The 21,278-nt window shown below is 42.3% G+C and overlaps 1 protein-coding gene across 8 annotated transcripts in view; it reads left to right on the top strand.

Annotated features, from left to right (window-relative positions):
• The window catches only part of Ptprm (protein tyrosine phosphatase receptor type M), a 680,881-nt gene that overhangs the window by 375,609 nt on the left and 283,994 nt on the right, over nt 1-21,278 (top strand). For all 8 annotated transcript variants that reach the window (XM_021218491.2, XM_029531514.1, XM_029531511.1 and 5 more), the window contains exons 8-9: nt 10,175-10,483; nt 14,105-14,214. In XM_021218491.2, coding sequence (XP_021074150.1) covers nt 10,175-10,483; nt 14,105-14,214 — 419 coding nt within the window. The remainder of the gene's footprint in view (nt 1-10,174; nt 10,484-14,104; nt 14,215-21,278) is intronic.

Here is a 21,278-nt window from a genome sequence, read left to right as displayed (position 1 = left end):
TCTCTGCAGGCAAGCTCTCCTCTTGCAGGGAAGGTGCACAGAGGCCTGGCATTCAGATCTGCCTCCTGGCTGAAAATGTAGGCCCAAAACAGGGCACTTCTTCCTCTGGCAAGGAAGGTGCCCAAATGTCTGGAGCCCGAAACAGGGTCTGTCCCAGAAGCTAGGTTGCTTCTGTCTGTCCCAAAGCTGTGTAGCTTCTGCAGTCCACANGCTCACCAGTGCAGACTGGAGCCTAGGTGAACTGGAGCAAAGATGGCTCCCTTACCAGCTCAAGCAGTGAGAGCCCTCCCAGAAGCTGTGCTGCTTCTGCAGGCCGCTCTCTCCCTGGCAATGCACCAGAGCAAAGATGGCTCTCTTACCCGCTCAGGCAGTGAGAACCCTCCCGGGCGGACACTTCTCCTCTGGCAAGAAAGGTGCGGACATGTGGAGCCAGAAACGGAGTCTGTCCCAGCAGCTGTGTTGCTTCTGGCTTGTGCAGTCTGCCCTCTTCCCGGCAATGCACCAGAGTAAAGATGGCTCTCTTACTAGCTCAGGCAGTGAGAACCCTCCCAGAGGGACACCTCTCCTCTGGTGGGAAAGGTGCTGGATGTCGGGAGCCAGAAATGGGATCTGTCCCAGAAGCTGTGTTGCCCTCTCCCTGGCAATGCACCTGTTTTTGTTTTTGTTTTTGTTTTTGTTTTTTGTAGTTTTCTAACAGATGAACCTAAAGAGAGTTTCAAGGAAGTGGATATTTCATTGGTGGGGGTAGGATCACTAATTAGCATAAAGCTACCATGTGGACTGTGTTAGACCTGTGTTGGAGGGCTACCTCTTGGAGCACTTTCCCCCTCCTGAGGCAAGTATCAAGAGTTCCCTTTTGAAGGGTGCCACAAATACTGTGAGAGGTAATGAAATTCCTTCTGGATGCCCCCTAAGCACTGGATGTGGACACATGGGTTGTGCCCAGGTGTGAATCTCAGCTCTCAGAACTCAGCCTTTGGATGCAAGGATGAGAAGGCTGTGGGTGTGATGCTGATGTACAGCCCAGAGAGACAGCTTTCCATGTCTTCCAAGCCAGAGGATTCCACCTCGTGGATACCTCCCACAGCAGTGCAGGCTTCTATGGCCTCTGAGTCCTCCTACTTCTGACTGGTAGCAGAAAACATCCTTCTCCCATGACAGATGATGTGTCCAAGAGTCAACTGCCCTGAGACATCCATAACTTTCTTCAATAATAACCATGGAATGACTTATAAAGTGATAATAAATATAAGGTAATAGCGGCAGCCTCCATAACTTGGCATCACAAGAAATGACTTAAAAACAGTTATCTCTAGAGCCTGTGTGTGGTGTGTGTTTTCTCCCACTATGCCCCCAAGCATATGTCAGTATTCTGAGTTGTCTTATAATAATTTTTTCTCTCCTATCTTAGGGTATCTGCTTGTTTTATATTGCATATGCTAATTCCCTTCTGCACACCTTCAGTTTTATAAAATTACATCATAGTAGCCTTCCTTGACTTGAATTTTTATTCAGTACTGTATGATTTGGATGCACGCTTGCTTCATATGTCTACCGGTTCCCTAAAGCACCCTGTGCCTGAGCAGTCCCCACAGTCAATGGAAAGAAAATTTAAGTTCCTGTTTGTTTGTTATTAATATGTCCAAATTCAGAGAATTAGGATAGGAGTCTCATATTTGGTAACTTGCTGAACACTTGCTGTGTTCTATAATTTGTGGGTCCCGTGTGTGTACTAAAATACATATACAGCTCCAGCTGTATATTGTATAGTCGTACAGACGCAAGCTTGCTTTCCCTTCCTTTCATCCCTGTGCCTTTTCCTGTGGACTGAGTAGAATCACAGGGAAATGTTGCATAGAAACAGTGGGCTTTTCAGTTTGTGTTCCAGCCCAACTTGTTAATATAAAGAACAATGCTTGCTAATCATGGTTGGGAAAGTACATTTTTTTTCTTAATTTTCTAATAGCTTTTAAATTATGGATATTTTAATAAATACTCTTTCCAAACCAATTGAACGATGTGATGAATTACATTAATAGATTTATTTTAAATGGTAAATCATTATAATTACTCTTGCCTTATACCATTTCATGCAGTTAAGGATGGATTTGAATATTATGTGTATAATGTTAATGTCTGTACTGGGGAATGAAATACATTATCTACACAGTCATGTTCATTTATAGTTTGTGTATTAAGATTTTCAATTGTATATGTCTGGAGAGATGGCTCAGTAGTTAAGAGCACCTACTACTCCTTCAGAGAGCCCAGGCTGGATTCCCATCACTGTCATGGCACATCCCTAAGTTCTGTAACCCCATTCTGGTAGTCAGATGCCCTCTCCTACCCTTGCAGATACTGAGAGCACACAGCACACTGCCATGCATGCAGGTAACACTCACGCATAGAAAATTAATAATAATAATAATAATAATAATAATAATAATAATAATAATAAGTCTATTTTAAACGATATTCCCTTATTTAGAGAGTCTAACACCACATTATTACACTATAAGGATGACTACCGCTCTGTCTCAATGTATCTGTATTTATATCACCACGAACCAATCGCAGTTACTCCTTCTGGTTACCGTTTCAACTTTCTGTTTGCCTACAGCTGAAATGTATTCTTTGTCAACACAATATCCGGATATCAGTTTTATATGGCTTTTGCACATGTGTCTTTCTCCTGGAGGGGAAAAAATCCATCTACTAAATTGTCGGCACTATTGTACTTAGATTAATTTTTAATTTCTGCTACTTCTCTGTGTTTTCATGCTTTCTTTACTCTTCTATGTTTCTATATATGTTAAGACTTGCTTGGTCTTAGTCTAATCTTAGTCTAGCTCACAATCAATTTTGGAGAAAGTTCCATGGGCTGCTGAGAAGAATTGGTGTACTTGAATGTTTATGTGAAATATCCTGTAACTATCTCTAAGGTCCACTAGCACCAGCATTTCTTTGTTTACTTTTTGTCTGGACAACCTGTCTGTTGGTATGAGGAGGGCACTGAAGCATCCCACTATCAGTGTGTGGGGGTCAAGATATGATTTACACCACAGTAACATTTCAATTAGGAAGTTCAGTGCCCTGTGTCTAGTTCTTAAGTGTTTAGAATCATGATATCCTCTTGGTGGGTTTTTTTTTTCCTTTGATGAGTATGTACTTCCATGTCTCTTCTGATTATTTCTAGTTTGAAGTCTGTTTTGTCAGGTAGTAAAATAGCATGGAATGTTCTCCTTGCTTCCCACCGTTCCCTCTCTCCTGGCCACACAACCAACTGCAGATGTGTTCTCATTTATATAGATTGTTGTTTAGACTACCACCACGGTACGGCCCTCCTGCCATTTCAGTGGTGATAGACTGAAAAGATGGCTGTCCACACTTCAGTAGTCTATACCTGGCCTAGTAAACCTCTCTTCTCTGAAAGAAGGGTCTTGTGACATCTGAACTCGGACAGCACCCTGCTTACTTATATGAATTCTTGTCAATAGTTTGGTTTTATATTATTATTGTTGAAAGGTTCTCAGCTTTAGGTTGATACTGTTAAATCAGTATATATTAGACAATTCTGTTCCCCCTTTCCTCCCAGTATCTCAAACCCACCTTCTGACACCATTATGCTCCTTGCAGCTTGACCCTTAGTAATCCATCACATTGGTAGTAAATACACTTGGTAGGAGTCTCTGAAGTCATGTTTATCTCCTCCAATGAAACCGTCAGCAAATGCACAATTCTGTTGTCGTGTTTTTGTTTTTGTTTTAGTGGTGGGTAGCTTTCCCTTCCTGGATCAGGTTTTAAGTAATATTTTTATTTTGACTTTGAAAACGCCAGTAATGTATTTCGATCATCTCCACCCTTTCCATTGCTTACCTCCTACTCCTCTTAGTGACCCCACCATGTCTCCCTCACAGCTTCATGTTCACTTTGTTTCGTTGTTAATAGACTCTCAGTCTGATTAGTTAGTGTTGCGCATGTGCACTTGTGTGTATGGCTATCCACTAGGTCAAAGCCACATAGCAGTGACCATATACTCCAAAGATGTAAACTGTCACTCCCTCAGCAACCACCAACTACCAGTAGCTCCTCTGCTAGAGTTGGGGTCTCCAGGCTGCCTCCTCTATTCTTGTTGGACTCTCGACTGGTTTGATCCTGTTCAGAGAAGCACAGCTGCCATGAGTTGGCGCAGGCAGCAGCACCTCCAGAAATCAACATCTCACCGCTCTTCTCCCCATTCACACTCTTTTTCCCTTCACTTCCCAGATGTCCCCTGAGCCTCAGATGGGAACTATTTGATATAGTCAGCCCATCTAGAGCTGAATTCTCATAGTTAATTGTCCTTAGCTCTGTGAACTTACAGCCTCCACCTCTCCTTACCCTGCCCGCTGAGTGCTGGGCTCACAACTGTGGCCCTCTATGTGCAGTATCCATGGACATACTAAATGTGTCATCTCTCATGCCCTGGTAAGCACTGCCCCATAGTCTTTATTTTTTAAGTGTCCATCCTCAGCCCCAGACTGAACACACCAATGGTCCTCACACCTGTCCCAGGGTCACCCAACACTACTGGAAAATGTCTCCCTCTGGGTTTACTGATGAGTTGTATTTGGAGTTCTTGTAAAGAGTTTGGCCTTTTGTCTAAGAAAGTCTGTGTTCCCACCAGAAAGGTACTTCCTAGTCTTATTGTTATGCGAGGACATTCTTCTGGTGATTAATAATGGTAAGTAAGAATCCCAACTCTTTGTTGCAGTTGAAATGAAAATAGCCAAAGTGATATGTGTGAACAGAGAAAGGATAGTAAATTAATTACCCTTATACATCAGCCCTTGAACTTTGAGACTATGTTCAATCTAAACCAAGGGATAAAATAGAATATTTGACCCTGAGTGTCCTTTTATTTATTTATTCTTGAGAATAGTTGTTCCAGCTATTAAACTCTTAAATCTCTACTGTTTCCCCCCTCTGGTAGGCTCTTTCTTGTTAAGTTACTCAGGGTGGCCTTGAACTTACTCTGTGTCCCTAACAGGTCTTGAATTTGAGATGCCTCTTAATTCTGCCTCCCAAGTAGCTAAAATTTCTGCTCTGCACTCCCAGGCTGGGTCTCAATAAGCACATTTGGAACTCAGCTTGTCTGTTAGAAAGCAGAATTACTCTTTACTTACAGACGATTTTGTATATTTGAAAGCAAACTAAGTCCAGGATTTGCCTTCTTGTGGTTGCTTCGTTTCATTGTTTATTTTGAGAACATGATTGTGTTATTGTAGGCTAGGTTGACCTTGAACTGACCTGCCTGAACTCTACAGTACTCTTGGGGCATTCCTTGTTTCTGGTTGTGATGAACTATAAAAGGTATTAATGTAGCATCTGTGAAAAAATTTCTGGCAGAAGAGATTGCACAGAGTATAAAATAAGTATCAAACGAGCTTTAACGCATCGAGCTGCCTCCCAGGTGTACAGATGTCTGGGGGGAGGGGAATCAGGGTTTAAAATTAATCCAGTTCAGAATTTTCAGCATGGTTAGTAAAGATGCTTTTTAAACTTTAGAAAGATTTGACTGATTCCAAAATCATACCCCATCCACTTGCAAACCACGCCATGGGCTTGGAATCATGGCTCTTTAGGAATACCAAATCACTGGGGAGGCCAAAGTAACAAGGGCTAATGGGGTCTTCGCTCTGATTTAGCTGAACAGCGAAGTAAATGAAGCAGCAATTTTACTATGTTGCTACTCTCCTTTGTGAGACTTGTGATCAGAAATAAAAGAGCTACAGGTCCTGAAGGGGCCACCACGTTTAGGTGTTATTCCTGGCGTTGTAATAGACCCCTGTGTGGTTCACGAAGAGGCAGGGAAGTGAGACCTGTTAGGGAGAGTGTTGGTTGTAATCTATGTTTTTGATTATCAATGACAGGATCCTAAAATTACACCCAAATATCTCTCACAGGTTCTGAAATTGAGTTTCTGGAAAAAAAAAAAAAAAAAAAAAAAAAAAGCACTGCGGAAAGTAATGGGAGGTAAAGCGCAGAGTTCCAGAGAAATGAGCTGCGAATTGAGCCTGCAATGGAAATTGATCCTATCAGTCAGCATCTGCCCTTACTCCGAGAGAAGGGGATGAGGGAGACCAAGCCAGGATGGCTGATTAAATAGGATACCAAGAAGGCTGGAGGCTAGAACTGGGCTTGCGGCTCCCTCGGGTCAGGAATGTAACTGTCAGGCCTTGCCACTGGAAGCCTGCCTCAATCTGGCAGAAAGAGAACGAAATGAAAAATGCCCTGGGCCAGTGTGGGAGTCACTGCAGCTTCCTCACTAAGCTTCCTGCAGTGGCTGCCTTGGTGCTCCTGAGGGACACATCATGAGCCAATGAGCTCACCCAGGACCAGCTGACCTCATGAGTCACTCCAGTGGGGACTTGCCAAGAAGGCAGGTTGTGTCCACGTGTCCTGAGGGTATGAGTGAAAAGAGAAATGGCATTGGAATTGATTCCTATCCTCAGCCCTGTCTTTGGGGTTCATGAGGGATGAGGAGCAAATATCCCATAACTACTGGTCCTGTACATATAGTTTATTGTCCTGTTACCTAACTGGAAGTGATCTATATTGTTCTCATTGAACAGGTCTAATGGCATACCACGGGAACTTGGTAGGTGAGGGTAGATTTGTATTGCACTCTCAGGAATGCAGTATATGTTCCAATTAGCCTTACCGAAGCCCCATGTTTCTGCTGATGGAGTCACTACCATGTGATCTGTTTCCACAACAATGGCCTTTATAAAGCCTCAAGCCATCATCAGTGTAACTCACCAGCATCAGTATCCCCTTGAAATGGCTTGTTCACAGTTAGCAGCACACTCATTGAAATATCTCTACAGAAACTTTGAAACTGGAGGCAGCATAAAATGCTGACTTGAGAGGCAAGCCTTTTAAAGCCATGGCTGGTTCACATTAAATTTGGCAGCCTGAAAAAGGGAAAGAGAGAGGAGGTTTCTTGGGATGAATTGTTGAAGCTTAGTCTCTCGACTTGGTCTGGCCATAGCATCATTGAAGAGAGAATGCTACCTCAGGTGCATGGCAGCACATGGAATACCACTTAAATGTTGTGGCATATCTTTTAGCATTTGTTGTTCATGTTTGTTTGGCTTGACTTTCCATATGTTTTTTTTTTTCTTGCCCCCCATAGCCTCAGATGTATGTTATAATACTTGAGCTCCACCTACACTGCAGATGTGTTAGTATGTTTGGTTGGTTGATTTTTGTTTAACTACATCCAATACTCTAGTGCACTTTTCTTGGTGTCTGGGGCCTAGCAAGAGAAAATGATAGTATCCTACCTACAGTAGACCATTTCATCCTTAATTTGTTGATTCACATTCTCTCCAGCTTTTAACAAGTAGGAGAAGTGGCTAGGATTTAGAATCAACATGACTTTTGTTAATGTGCCCCCAGTTGTTATGATTCAGAGCTCCCTCTGTTGACACTGACCTTGTCACACTGTATCCACATCTCCATGGATACAACAAAGTTGCATACCCTTGACAAAATCGTGCAAGGTGTTAAATAGATGTATCCAAACTTCTGACTCAACTCTCCATAAGCTGGAACTCCACTCAATCAGCAGTCTAACCAGCTAAGCATCATGTTAGCAACAACATGCTATGGCATTATCTGTGGACTCCCCTTCTGCCACTGGGCTGGCTAAGAGCTTTGCTTGATTGCTCTGTAGTCAGGTAGCCTGGGAAAGGACCAACATTCCCAATGCAGTTTCTCCATAATATGTGTCTGTTTTGATTTGAACTTGAAGCTAGAAACTGTAAAGTGTGTGTGGGGGGGGGGATCTTTTAAAAATATGTTTCTTCTGAATTTTTGAGAATTTCATGCTGAATTTTGTACATTTTGACCATATTGACCCCTGACTCCTTCCTCTGACTCTTTCCAGATCCACCCCTACCTCCCACATCCTACTAATGCCACACCGCCTTTTGTTATTACTGTGTTAATAATCCACTGAGTACAATCTGCTCTGCTCATATACTTCTGGCTGTTGGTCCACTCTGAAGCATGGTGGACCCACAAGGGAATGTGTGACATCCTATGTGAAGGACAGTCTGCTTTCTGTAGATGCTTGTGTAAGATAGTTTTGTATTTGGTCAGTCTGGAACTTGAGGATGCTGGGCCCTGAGAGCCAGGCTCTTCATCTGAGAGTTGGGGCAACAAACACATCTATTGGCTGTGTTAATTAAGAATTGTAGCTGTCTAGCGGCTATGGATGAATTGGGTTTACCTGAAAGGGGAGCTGGAAATGAAAAAAGAGATGGGGGGCAAGAGGAGAATAAAGCCAAAACAAGGTTCTGATCAAGGCTCCAAGTTTAGTATTCAGTACTGTGTTTATATAGGGCAAGCCTACAGACCTTTGTTTCAGCTGGATTATGTTACAAAGCAAGGTCAGCCAATGGGCAGTCTATTCTAAGTTCCTTCGGGAAGCTGCACGTACAACCAAAGCAGGTGACTCCACCAAGGTCAATAAGATCCATTGTGGCAAGCACTCAAGATCTGTTCAGCCGGCCTCAAGACTGGAAAAGGCCTGCTCAAGGCTGGGAAGGCCACAAAGACTCCCATGACAACAGTGGTTTTAGACAGTCAGTCTCATCTCGGAGATGTTTGAGTTCTGATAGCTTACCCGTTTCCTTGGCAGAAGAAGGAAAAGCTTGAGACTTCCTTGTGCATTGCTGGAATTCCTAAAGGCACACACAAAGCAAAGGGAGGCATGCATTCTGTGAAAACTCTACCAGGAAACAGACAACACTGCTTAGCTTTATAATCCTGGGGCCTTGGGTAAACATCTATTTTCTTAGGTAAGGAACACTGAAATGAAGCCGACTAATGTAATGTAGTGCAAAATAGTCTCCCACTGAAATGAAGTTAGAGCTACACTGCTTGTTTAAGCTGATATCTGAGGCAATCAGTCACCTTATTAGTGAGGTCGCTGCAAACCCTGGGAGAGCACTTTAGCACAGGGCTCCTGGAGACTTGTGATTAACCAGGAAGAGGGTGCCGAGACACCTGCTAATATGGAAGAGGTCTTGGGTTTCTTGAACGATTCATAAGTATTTGATGATAGAGCATATGCGATGGTCCCTTTCCATTATAAAAGATCACTAATCTGGAAGAAACTTTGCTGCTGTTCCAAAGTAACTTATTTATGGTATTGCCCTAACATTTGTAATTTTAGACGTTCGGTTTCTAACTCTCACAATTTAAATATAAAAAATTAGCTTATCTGTAAGGAATATTCTTTCCACTTGCCATACTGTATTCCTTGGGACCATTTTTAATCTTGTCGTTCGTCCCTAAATTACATGGGGAAAGCAGCATGGGGACCATTATCAGAGGCAGACACTAGGAGGCAGGTGCATATGAGAGTGCAACTCAATCAATCTTCAGACACAAGGCAGAGAGTCACCTTTCTGGCTCCTTCCAGCATGGGTGGTTCTGCCCAGGAGGGCTGTGCAAAAGGCCATGCCCTGAACTTCTGCTTCCATGGCTTACCAGTAGAAGGGGAAGGATGTCTCCTAGCACACTGACTCAGAATTAAATACGCAGGATTGCTATTGCATGTTGCGCTGCCTTCTTCCATCATGCTTAGAAATCACTAATACCCCAAAGCCCTATTTCCTTGTCACATCAGAGTCATAGTGCTCCCGTCCAGCCTCGACTCTGACTAAGGCATCAAGCCTGACTTGGCCACAGAACTGAGATCCTATGTATTGGGAATGGAAGCATCCAGTTCACTGCATTGTTTTAAATGCCTGGTGAACCATGGCCATCATTTCATAAATGTACGCATATATTTTCCTAATAAATTGTCATTCTCCCACATTCACCATGGAAGTCACACTTGAGAAAAATAAAAATTGAAATTGTCAATGAGCCATGGCTGTGGCAAAGCAGAGCTTATTGTTTCTTTACCCAATCCTGAGGCACATAGTAAGTGTTCAGTAATGCTTATGGGTTTGTCTTAGTACCCCCATTGCAAAATCAAGCTTGATCTTTCTCTATTTTAACGCATATTACTCAAAGTACTTATATTTCTTGTGTGTCATTCACATTCCTACAATATATGAGCTCTACCTCATTAACTCTTTCCCCATGTATTTTTTTTCTTCTTTTTTAAAAATAGATCCCATGCGTGGCCCGAGAAAACTAGAAGTTGTGGAGGTCAAATCTCGACAAATAACCATCCGCTGGGAGCCGTTTGGATACAATGTCACTCGTTGCCACAGTTACAATCTCACGGTGCACTACGGTTACCAGGTTGGAGGGCAGGAGCAGGTGCGAGAAGAAGTAAGCTGGGATATGGATAACTCCCACCCTCAGCACACCATCACCAACCTGTCCCCGTACACCAACGTCAGTGTGAAGCTCATTCTGATGAACCCGGAGGGCCGCAAGGAAAGTCAAGAACTCACAGTGCAGACAGATGAGGACCGTGAGTGCTTTTCAGTGCTGTCTCGGTGAAATGGGTTCTTCTCCAAACAACTTGGGTTTCTCTGACTTTGCGAACTACGGGTTGAGAACAGGCAGAGGGACCACTTGGTGAAGCAGTACTAACGTGTCTGCACACCAACACTGACATACTGATCAGAAAAGAAAAGGACAGAGGTAGAAACGTGGATTGCTTTAATGTAATTCAGTGTCTCACAATGTTGCGCATATGCAATTCATACTGACTATTGCCATCCCCCACCTCCCCATCATTCCTGCCCACCCTCTCTCTCCTCCCTCTTCTCTCCCTGACATTTATGTTGATTCATTTTATTATTTGGTCCACTTACGTTCATCAGGGCTATCTGTGTACCTCATGTTTAGGGATACCTACCAGAAACTGTCGGGCTCAGCTCTGGACACGCAGCTAAGGTCAGCAATCTCCTCTCCCAGAACCTTTCACGGCTCATAGTCTAGAGCTACAGTGCAGAGCCCCACACACCCTCTTCTGCTTTGACTGATTATTGATAGAGTTGGTCTTTGTGTGGGGCAGGTACAGACAACTATAATTGTGTGGTTATAGGAAACTGCAATCGTCACAGTGGTTGTATGAAGCTACGGATGCTACTGTATATCCCCACCCCCAATCCTCCAGCTCACCTACTTCCTGACCCTCTTCTGGAATGTTCCCCAAGCTTTAGCGGTGGTGCTGTAGGTTTTTATTTAGGTCTAGGCCCACAGTCAGTCCTTATATTTTGCTTCTTATTAGTCATGTGGCACTTTTCTATAGGGCAAGTCTATAGTATTCTAAGTAGTTCTTAACATTTTTTATTATTCCGTTGGATGGAGCAGTGCGTGTTTGAGGTGTTAGGTCAGTTCCACAAACTGCTTATTCGAACACTTTTACACAGCATTCATTCTCATCCTTCCACTAAAACCTCAGTACAGACTCAGGGTAGAGTCCCACCCATGGGCGCCTGAGCTGGCATGGCTGTGGCTCACCCAGATCTCTCTGACTGCTGACTCCTGAATCCACCCTTCCCACCCCTTCTCTGTAGAATTCCTTGACCTGTAGAGAGAGCTGCTATGAATCTCTTGTCTCGATGTGGTAACATATCTTGAGATGTTACCATATTGTGTGTGTGTGTGTGTGAATTATACAAACTACTTTTAAGAATAAACCATGTTTTATTTTTTCACCTGCATCAAATGCATGACCTGGAGTAGATGGATAAACATCCAAACCCACAAAATCAGTCTTTACACAAAATGAGAAAGTTATTACTGATAAACACACTATTCAACTAACACTGTTGCAGATCCAACAGGAGATGAAATGTAGCCATCCCATCAAACCAGATAAAACCAGAGAGATTAAAAACCCACCCAACTCCTTGGAGTCTCAAAGTGAGAAGTGACATAAGTTGGGAATTCTTTGGAATCCTGTCAAAGTGTCGGGATCGCTAATTTTGGATCGTTGTTTAAATTATCTTACTAGTCTCAGGAATTAAGCCTTCTGGTATTTGCAAATAAAAATCTATTGTTTCGTAGCTCAGCGGCATTCAGCTAATTAGAGAAGAACTATTATTGCAAATTGCGTTTTCTCAATAACCAACCAAACAAAAAAGCTACTTCAAAGAAGATGGGTAGAAGAAAGACAAATGGAATAATTGTCAAACAATACCAAGTCTGAAGAGAGAAGAAGCAACAGCTCACTGTGACTTTTTGGTTTACCCAACATCATTTTGTTCTGGGATCACATGTTCCTGAGATGTGTATTTTGTCAGGGAGTGTATGGAAATTATCTTTTGATCACCATTAGCAGTATCAGTGGACAGCACAGATGTTATGGCTACTTCCGTAAAATCCAGAATCCTAGAACTTCTAAAAGCAGATCTTTAGCCTAAGTTCACCTGATGTCTTATTGCCTCCAGGCATTCTTCTGGATAAAATAAACAAACTATTTCTCCTATTCTAAGATTTATAATTTTTGATGAATCCACTTAAGCATTCTTTTTATCATATTATCTTATTTATTGATTTTGCATTTATCTCTGTGTCTGTATGTGTGTGGGCTCACGTACGCCATGGTGTCCGTGTGGATTTCAGATGAAAACTGGCAGGACTTAGTCCAGTGTTCCACTACATAAGTCCCTAGTATGTCGCTCAGGCTGTGGGCTTGGCAGCAGGTCCCTTCATCCACAGAGCCATCCCGACTGCTCCATTGAAAGTTCTCTTTCCACAATACCTTCTGTCACCATGTCTCTTCTAAGACATTATAAAGGTCTGCTCGTTCTTCAAGCTGTCCTTCAAGCCAACATAATTTGAATAGATCCAATCCAGTTTCAGGTTGATTTCTTCTATTTCCCCTCTTTATTCCTGAACCTACATAAATCTTTTCAGATACAAACGATCATGAAATAAAGCATCCAGTCATGTAAGCTGTGCCAATGCTATGAGAAAAGGGGTGATGTCATGAGAAACCCTTTGGAGGAAACACAAAGATGTGGGAGGATAGGTAGCCTTTCCTCAGGCCTGGCCTGCTGCTGCTTCCGGCTGCGATAAGGGGTCTAAGCCTGGAGTCTAGAGTTCAAGCTTCCTGTGAGCTCACCAGTGCCCTGGCTTAGCAACATCATGTGTCACTTTGTTTCAACACAATGTTATGTTGATTCCTTCAGTCTGGGATGAAAGCTTGTATTCATTTTATATGTTGCTCAGATGCTATACTAAAAATGGACATAAATCATTTTAGAAGTGAGGCAAGTGAAATCCAAGTAGGGGGCTGCATCTTTTCTAACCTGCATATTTAATTATTGGAGAGTCTTAAATAGCACTCACTCCAACCCACGTGCACTCGTAAAGCACTCTCCTACTAAATGCTTGGTGTCATTTAGATTAAATACTAAGGCTTTCACTCTACCTATGAGCATGGCCTCAAATAAAAAAATGAGTTTTAGATGTGAAATCCTTCACTTTCTTTTGAAATTCCAGGCATCCATCCAGTTGGAGACAGACTTGATGACAATTAAAAGATGATCCAGATCCTCACACAACCTAAAGGGTCTCTCCAGCCTCTGTTTAGAAATCTTTATAGAAATGCTTGTCCATTTATATGATGATGAACATTTGGCTATTTCCAGTTAGGAGCAATGCTGCTATACAGTCTTCTGAGCTGACCTGCTCTACGTTATCTTGGTAGATATATTAGATGGATGGATGGATGGATGAATGGATGGATGGATAGATGGATGGATAGATAGAGCAAATGAAGATAAATGATAGGTAATAGATGATACATAGATATATGATAAATATAGGTAATAGATTTTATATATATGTATATATATGTGTGTGTATATGTATATATACATGTATATGTATATGGATGATGGATAGACAGAAAGAGAGATGATAGATAGAAAGACTGATAGATGGATAGATAGATAGATAGATGATAGATAGTGGATAAAAAATTAAATCATTTCACAAGGACTGTGTAGTTAAAGTAGCTTTTGATTTTGTACAGAAATACAAATGTATCTATAAGCTATTAAGATCTATAATCTCTATGGATATCTAAGACCTCCTTGTATCCTTCTCATTCATCTGTCACCATCCTTTCTAGTCCCAGGAGCTGTCCCCACTGAATCCATCCAAGGCAGTGCCTTTGAAGAGAAGATATTTCTCCAGTGGAGAGAGCCGACACAAACATATGGGGTCATCACTTTATATGAGGTAATTTACATATTTGTTGGTAATTTACTGTTTTAAGTATAATATCTTGGGACAACATGAGCTTTCTGGTATTTTAAACACAGTTTCATGTTTCCTTGGCACGCTTATTTCTTTCTATAGTCACAGTAGTTGTAGAAACAGATTAAAAGTGAATTTTTTCAACTATGCATGATTTCAAGATACATATTTAAAATAAGTTGGATCATTGTGTGTTGTGTGTTATATATTAAGACACAGCATAAAGTCACTGTTATTGAAAGTAATATTATTGAAAGTAATAAATATTTTGAAATATACATTGATTAGGAAGCTATCACTGAATCTATACTCTTTCCTAGCTACCTTGTGCTCCCCCCCCCCCACTAAATACAAAAGAGTGTGGATTATCCAATTAGGAAAGTCAATAAAAAATTGTCTCTGCAATAACCATATAGAATAATCCTTTTTGGTTCCTTTATATCAATGTATATTTCTTAGACTTCATTTACACCATTTTGTCTGCTGAAACAAATCAAACAGTTGAGTGACAGTAGCAAAAAAGAGAATTTGATACACTGTTCAAGAAAAAAAAAATAACAGCAATAACAGAGTGACAGCCATCTTCACATCATCCTGAGCATCGTTTCATTGTGTCTGTTGTCATAGAAACAGGCAGGTGCATTTTTTTAAAACTAGCATTTATTTGAATGCAAATTCAACAAAATTATATGTTGTAAAACTCCTAAAAATTATGGCCAATCTGCATATGGATCTGCCTGAATACCGCTCAGCGGTACTGACAGGAGTCTGAGCTGATGAGCTGTCAGAGATGTTCACCACCAGCCCTCTCTCTGACCCTCCAGAGTCAGCTGATGGCCCCTCACCAGTTCCACAAAGTGGTGTTGGAATGCAGAAACAACAACAATAATCATCATCATAATAATAATAATAGAAAGAAAAGTGAAGAACAGTAAAAGGAAAGTCTTGCTTTTACTGGCTGTTTTATTGTAACAATATGAAGTTACAGAAATCTATGGCTCAGCCTCTATGGAGGTGCTTTAGAGTCAAGTCAAGCAAGGTCAATTTTATTTTCTTCCATGATGAAAATACTTCATATTTTGGACCCTCTAATGGTGTTTGGACATCAATTTTATAGAGTCTAATCTGAGAGAGAGAGAAAAAAAAAAGGAATTTTTTACTGCAACAGCTACTCATTGAAGTTCGTTTTAAGACCCAGGCAGTCTGTCTGTTTGTCCCCAAAGCCACAGGTTGCTCTCCAGAGAGACAGAAACTAATAGCAAGATTCTTTCTCTCTAATCCCACCAGACATTTATCTTTGTGTGAAAAGTAACTTCAGCATGGAAACAACAGGGAAAATAGCATTTACAATGATGACCCCATTTATCTCTCTGCCTTAGTGGCCAGGCTGTCCCAATTGAACCCTGATCTAAATGCTGCTCCAGTGTGGATGTGGGGATATGCCATAAATCAAGGTTCTAGCAATCAGATATTTGCAAGTAGCGCAGGTTGGCTTATTTTTCTACAGATCCAAAGGGGAAAATATCAAATATTGGAATCGGGTCTAAATGACTAAATGTGGTTTCTAGGAATCAAATCAGTCTCTCTGGTTTCTAAGTATGAGAGTATGAGACAGAGAGTAGTTCTGGTTCCTAAAAGAAGAGCTTAGGTGGCATCTCACGAGGGGCTCTTCCTTTCCTGAGACCTCAGTGCTTATGAGTCATGGTTCACTTGCCTTACACGAGTGCACAGTCTCTCCTGCCGGAGCAGACAATTGATCCTGCCATGGAGTCACATTTGAGGATAGGTAAAGATTACCACGGTTGATAATGCTTTCATAATAAATGTGTTCCCGGAGGGGTGTTAGCATACTTAGCCAATTTGGGATAAAATAAAACAGACTTTCCACTATAGATATAATCACATCAGCTGAGTTTTGATTATTCTTGAGTTTTCCTTTGTCTCTTACAAAATGTCTACTCAAGCACCGGTACTTGAATAACACTAACAGCATCCTTTGTTTTTAGACCTTACAGCGGTACATATTCTCCCATTCCTCCATCCTTATTCTAACTCTGCCCTCTTCTAGTTGGCCTTCTTTTCTATTCCCCCCTTGCCAGTATTCTGACCCAGACCTTCTCAGACCTGTTTCTCACTTTTGCCATTTTGTTTGTCAATTATATCCCCCCAAAATCCGTGCCAGGCAATTATGTCCATCCTCAATGGACATCCTGCCAAACCCGTGAAGCGGACATTTGTTCAAAGTAGAATATGCATCTCAATTTTTCTTTCAGGAGTCAACCACTGTTAGAACTAGACACAAGTCCAAATTTACATAAGGCAGAAATCACACTGCAGTTCCTGTTATCTATTTAGATGGATACAATTTAATGTTAGAGAATGCACGGCTTGTTCCAATTACACATTCCCTGTGAGGTCACCAGCCTACATAATGCAAAAGTAAATACAAGGAACTTTCATGATTGATATGCAAAGCTAATCTCATGAGAACGCTCTGACAAAAATTGAGAGGACATTCCTGTGTCACATCTCTCCGAGTATGGACAAAAGTCCCTGGAAGGCACATGGGAAAGATCAGCAGATTTTAAACTCCATAGTGATGACAGACAGACGCGAAACTATGTAGACATTCACAGCGTGTTTGGAGGGGTTATTCTCACCACTCCTGTTAGCAAATGGGCTGATGGCTGCATTATACACAGACTTGATACAGACTAGTAAGTACAATTAAAGAACCCTTCGGAGAGAAGAATGAGGAGTGGGAGGAGGTGACTCTACCTGTCCTAGAAGCTGAGCTTAAATAAGAAATTAGAGAAGTTTAAACAGGAAATAAATGTGCTGGATTTTGTATAATTGTATAATATATAATTTCAACCAGTGGTATGAAGAAATGTGGACATATATAGACTGTTGGTAGGAGATATATGTTGCCTCTTTTGCAGGCAATCTGAGAGCACCCACAATAATTTAAACATTGGATATCAAACCTATTTCTAGAAGTCTGTCAGTGCGTAATACTGCCAAGTGCATAACCTATAGGCACTGTACTTCACTAATTTTACCTCTCAGCCGCCTATATTGACCATGAGAGCCGCATCTCTACAGGTCCATGCTCACTATGTACAAGACATTGAAAGAAGACAGAAACAAGCATGCTGCTTATATTCTCCATCACCAACCATGGAAAAAAACAGTGCCCAACCCAGACACTTCAGCCTCATGTGCAGTGAGCACAAAAAGCTCAGTTTGTATCCAAGTGAAACAGAGTGAAGGAGTTGCCTGCCACTGGGGCCATGTGTGTATTAAGAGTTGAAACAGCTCAAGGCCATGAGTCTAGATAACTGACTACTCGGTCATCATTGTCCGAGCTTGGTAACCTTGAAAGAGGAAGGAATGAGAGCCCAGGAGTCGTGCTAGGGAGCCTAGCTTGCCACTCAGTGCCACGCAGCAACTATAACGACGCTTTCAGAATAAGTACAAAAGTATTCGAGGTAAAGCAACCTTTCTGCTGCTTCCTTTAAATGGTTAACTAGTAGGTGCCATAGAGATAGAGCAGTGGTTAGGAGCACTGCCATCTTTGCCTGAGAACCTTAGTTCAATTCCTAGCACCTCACAGCTATCTGTAACTCCTACCCTGGATCTGATGTCCTTTTCTGGACTCTGTGAGCAAAGTATGTGGTTCAGGAACGTATAATCTAACATTCATGCCATAAATATAAAATAAAAATAAATCAAATCTTGAAAAAAAAACAACAAAGTAACTATGTTGTCTCTGGAAGTTATTTATTATTTATTACTAATACTTCCTCTTGCGTTGTCCTCCCCAGAATTTAACAGCCACATTCTTTCCTTCCAAGCTTTCTGAATTTTTCACATCACTCCACTTTTAACCATGGGCCTCTGCCCTCCCACAGCTCTTGTCCAACCCCCTCCTATAGCATACTCCTGCCGTGCTTTTAGTATTTCCTTCAAATACTGCATTTCTCGCAGAGTACCTTGGCCCCTTTCACCCCTGAAATCAAATTTAATTATCCATTCCTTTGTGTTCACAGAGCAAATCGCCCAGACCCCAATTAAAGGCCTATATTTTATGCTGGCTGCAATTACCATCATCTCGATGCTCCCCTGAAGATTTTGGTTCCCCCTAAAAGACGATTCCATTTGGGCTCTCAGTGAAACTCGCAGTGTAGAATTGGAGACTTGAAGGAGAAAGCGGGGGAGATAATTCTAGAGAATTCCAGGCACTTAAGTGCAATCAGAAATCATCCAATGCAAGCAAGGGCTTATTCCCTCTCACCAGTTTAATACCCTTTGTTCCCTACCCCTTCATTCAGGTGTCACTTCGCTTTTGTCCAGGGGCATCCCATTAAATTACTGGGACCCACCAGAGGGCAATCGACATCCTTTAGAGTGGCCCCATTAAAGCATTTTCTGCCCTCAGTCAGCAATGTAGAACTGGTGTAAAAGCTTTCCCCAACTTTTCTCCCGGGAGCCCCTCACCCACCACCACCATTGCATTTTCTTCTATTGAGTGCTAATAGGTACTTAATAAGCACTTGTTGAATGACCAACTGAAAGTATGAAAGGCCCGAAGTAAGGATTATGTTCTGCCTGAGCCTGGCAGGATGCTGTGGGACCTTGAATTCTACTGCTGAGGCCAACAGCTGCTCACTGCTTGCAACCTCAGTGGCAGGAGCCAGTTAGAAAGTTGGCTGCCTGCCTCCTAGTCCTGGGGAGCGGTTTAATTTCTAACATTTAGACTCCTATAGGTTTAGGGGATGGGAACTATGGACTTTCTGGCACTGGTTGCATATATATGTGCGTAAGTCTTTAGGGGTAGATAAGAGAATTCATAACTTTGAGAAAGTTATATTTTGTAAGGAAAGAAGAGTGTAGTCTGTAACTTTTTTATTTTATTTTTTTATTTTTTATTTTATTTTATAAGGGTTGAAGCCAAAACAGGGCTACAAACCTCCAGTCTGACTCTGTGTGGGGCCACCTGATGATCAGCCGCTGTGGCGTTGAGGCCATCAGCAAGGCCTTTGCTTCTCAGTGTGTGCTGGAGGAGCTGGGACCCCACTTTGCCAGAGCGTGAGTGCTTACATGCGCTCAGGCACTCCCCAGTCGTCTTTTCATGGAAAATATACCAAATGCCAAGTAGTTACAGATCACAGTGGGACCACAAGCGAGACTCAGACATGACTCAGTCCTCCGAAGGGTGGCATAATTATCACAGGAATACTCCTCTGTCTTGGACATATTTAAGTCATGATTTCAGACTAAGCAGTGCGTTCACAGCATCCATGACTCATCGCCATGTACAGCGTAGGAACCCAACTGCAGCAGCTCGACTTGGAACACTGGACTTAGGAGGATTAACAAATAGGCAGGTGCGAGACTCTGACGTGAGGCATGGATGGACCCATTTTTACCTGATGTCACCTGATTTCTCATCAAAATCTTCCTCCCCTGGACCATTTCTCTCTCTCTCTGTTCCTGAATCTTCATTGCCAGCCCAGACTTCTCTCGGACCCTGTCTCTGCCATGTGTACCTGTCCACACAGACATGTCAAACACACACACACACACACACACACACACACACACACACACACACACCCTTAAATTCGCACCCACCATTCCATTCCTTCCCATCAGGAGGACGGTCTTTTGAACAGGGCCCAAATAAACCACTCCCCAGCCTTCTCCATACTGGCGACCTGTCTCTAGTGCCTGTCTGATTTTCCCATAACTTTTAGAATTCTTTTCCTCTTTTTTTTTTTTTTTTTTTGATGCCTCAACTCCAATGTACTTTTTAGTCTGTGAACCTATATTCTGTCACACATAATGAACATGATTTTAACCACTGGATTCTACCACAGTTCCCTGTGGCTTTTCTACTGCCTTTATTAACCATTCAAATCCAATTAAAATACCACCTGGCAGCCAAGATTTGTTTGTGTGTTGTTGTTGTTTTAACAAATCAAATTGTTTTATTTTTTTTTACACCAAAAATGTTCAAAGTTTGCTTGTTGGATATGTCCAAATCTTTTATCTTGATGTGCAGACGTAAGCACAAAGGGGCCCATGCCAACCCCCATAACCCAAAGAGACCTCACAGGTCTTTTGTGTTCATTCCTAGGGTCCAGGGCACTCCTGCTGCAGGACTTAATCCAGATTCTAACCCCAGATTCACTGCCTGACTGGTCCTTTGTAGACTTCAAGACTTCTGGATTTTGCCAGCATTTCTTCCTTAGACATTTAGAATGGCTGTGTGGACCTTTCTCCCTGACAAAGCTTCTTATATTACCATTCCGTGTGTTTCTTCCATAGTGTTTCTAACTGATATATTTTATTTATTGTTGAGTCGCTCAGTTCCATCACACCCAGGCCAGGTTCTTCACTTCGTAAAGTCAGTGCCTGGTCTATCTGCTAGCCACAGCTCCTTCATTCAGTCAGCGTATAAACAGTATCAGCAGATGTGACTCTGTAGAGAGCTCAGTACTAGGGTAATTCAGCCCTGTTCTAGGCAGTCAAGCAAGAGCAGTGCCCATGGAACCATGCAGAAGTGTCCCCTCCCAGAGCAGAGAATACCATGATACATCGTTTGTGTATTCAGAAACACAGCAAGATTGCAGCTGTCCACAGGTCTGAGGCAAGAAGCAAAGGGTCTGAGCTTTTCCGCATTTGCTGAAGTCCAGAGCCAAAGCAGTAGGGTGGACAAGAAGACTGACTTGCCATCCGTGTGCTATAGCCATCCCTATAATCCCACTCACCATAACTGAGGGATTGCAGCCGCCCTTTCCTCCCGCCATCCTGCTCACCTCACGAGGCAGGAGCAGCATTGAGACACCGTGCTAAGGGCACATTCTGAGGCACTCTGAAAACGGTCCCTGTGTATAAACTGCTGTACAGCCCACCTCCCTGCCTGTGGTGGCACACGACTGGCTCACAATTGTCCGATCCTGAGAGGGGAACTGAGGTAGGAATGGCCGGGAGCAGATGAGACCTCAGGCCACTGTGAGCAGGACAGAACAGACTCTGGG

Source organism: Mus pahari, chromosome 18 (genome assembly GCF_900095145.1).
Source record: "Mus pahari chromosome 18, PAHARI_EIJ_v1.1, whole genome shotgun sequence".
Lineage (NCBI taxonomy): Eukaryota > Metazoa > Chordata > Mammalia > Rodentia > Muridae > Mus > Mus pahari.
The sequence above is the reverse complement of the archived record's forward strand: the minus strand, read 5'-3'. Positions and strand labels throughout refer to the sequence as shown.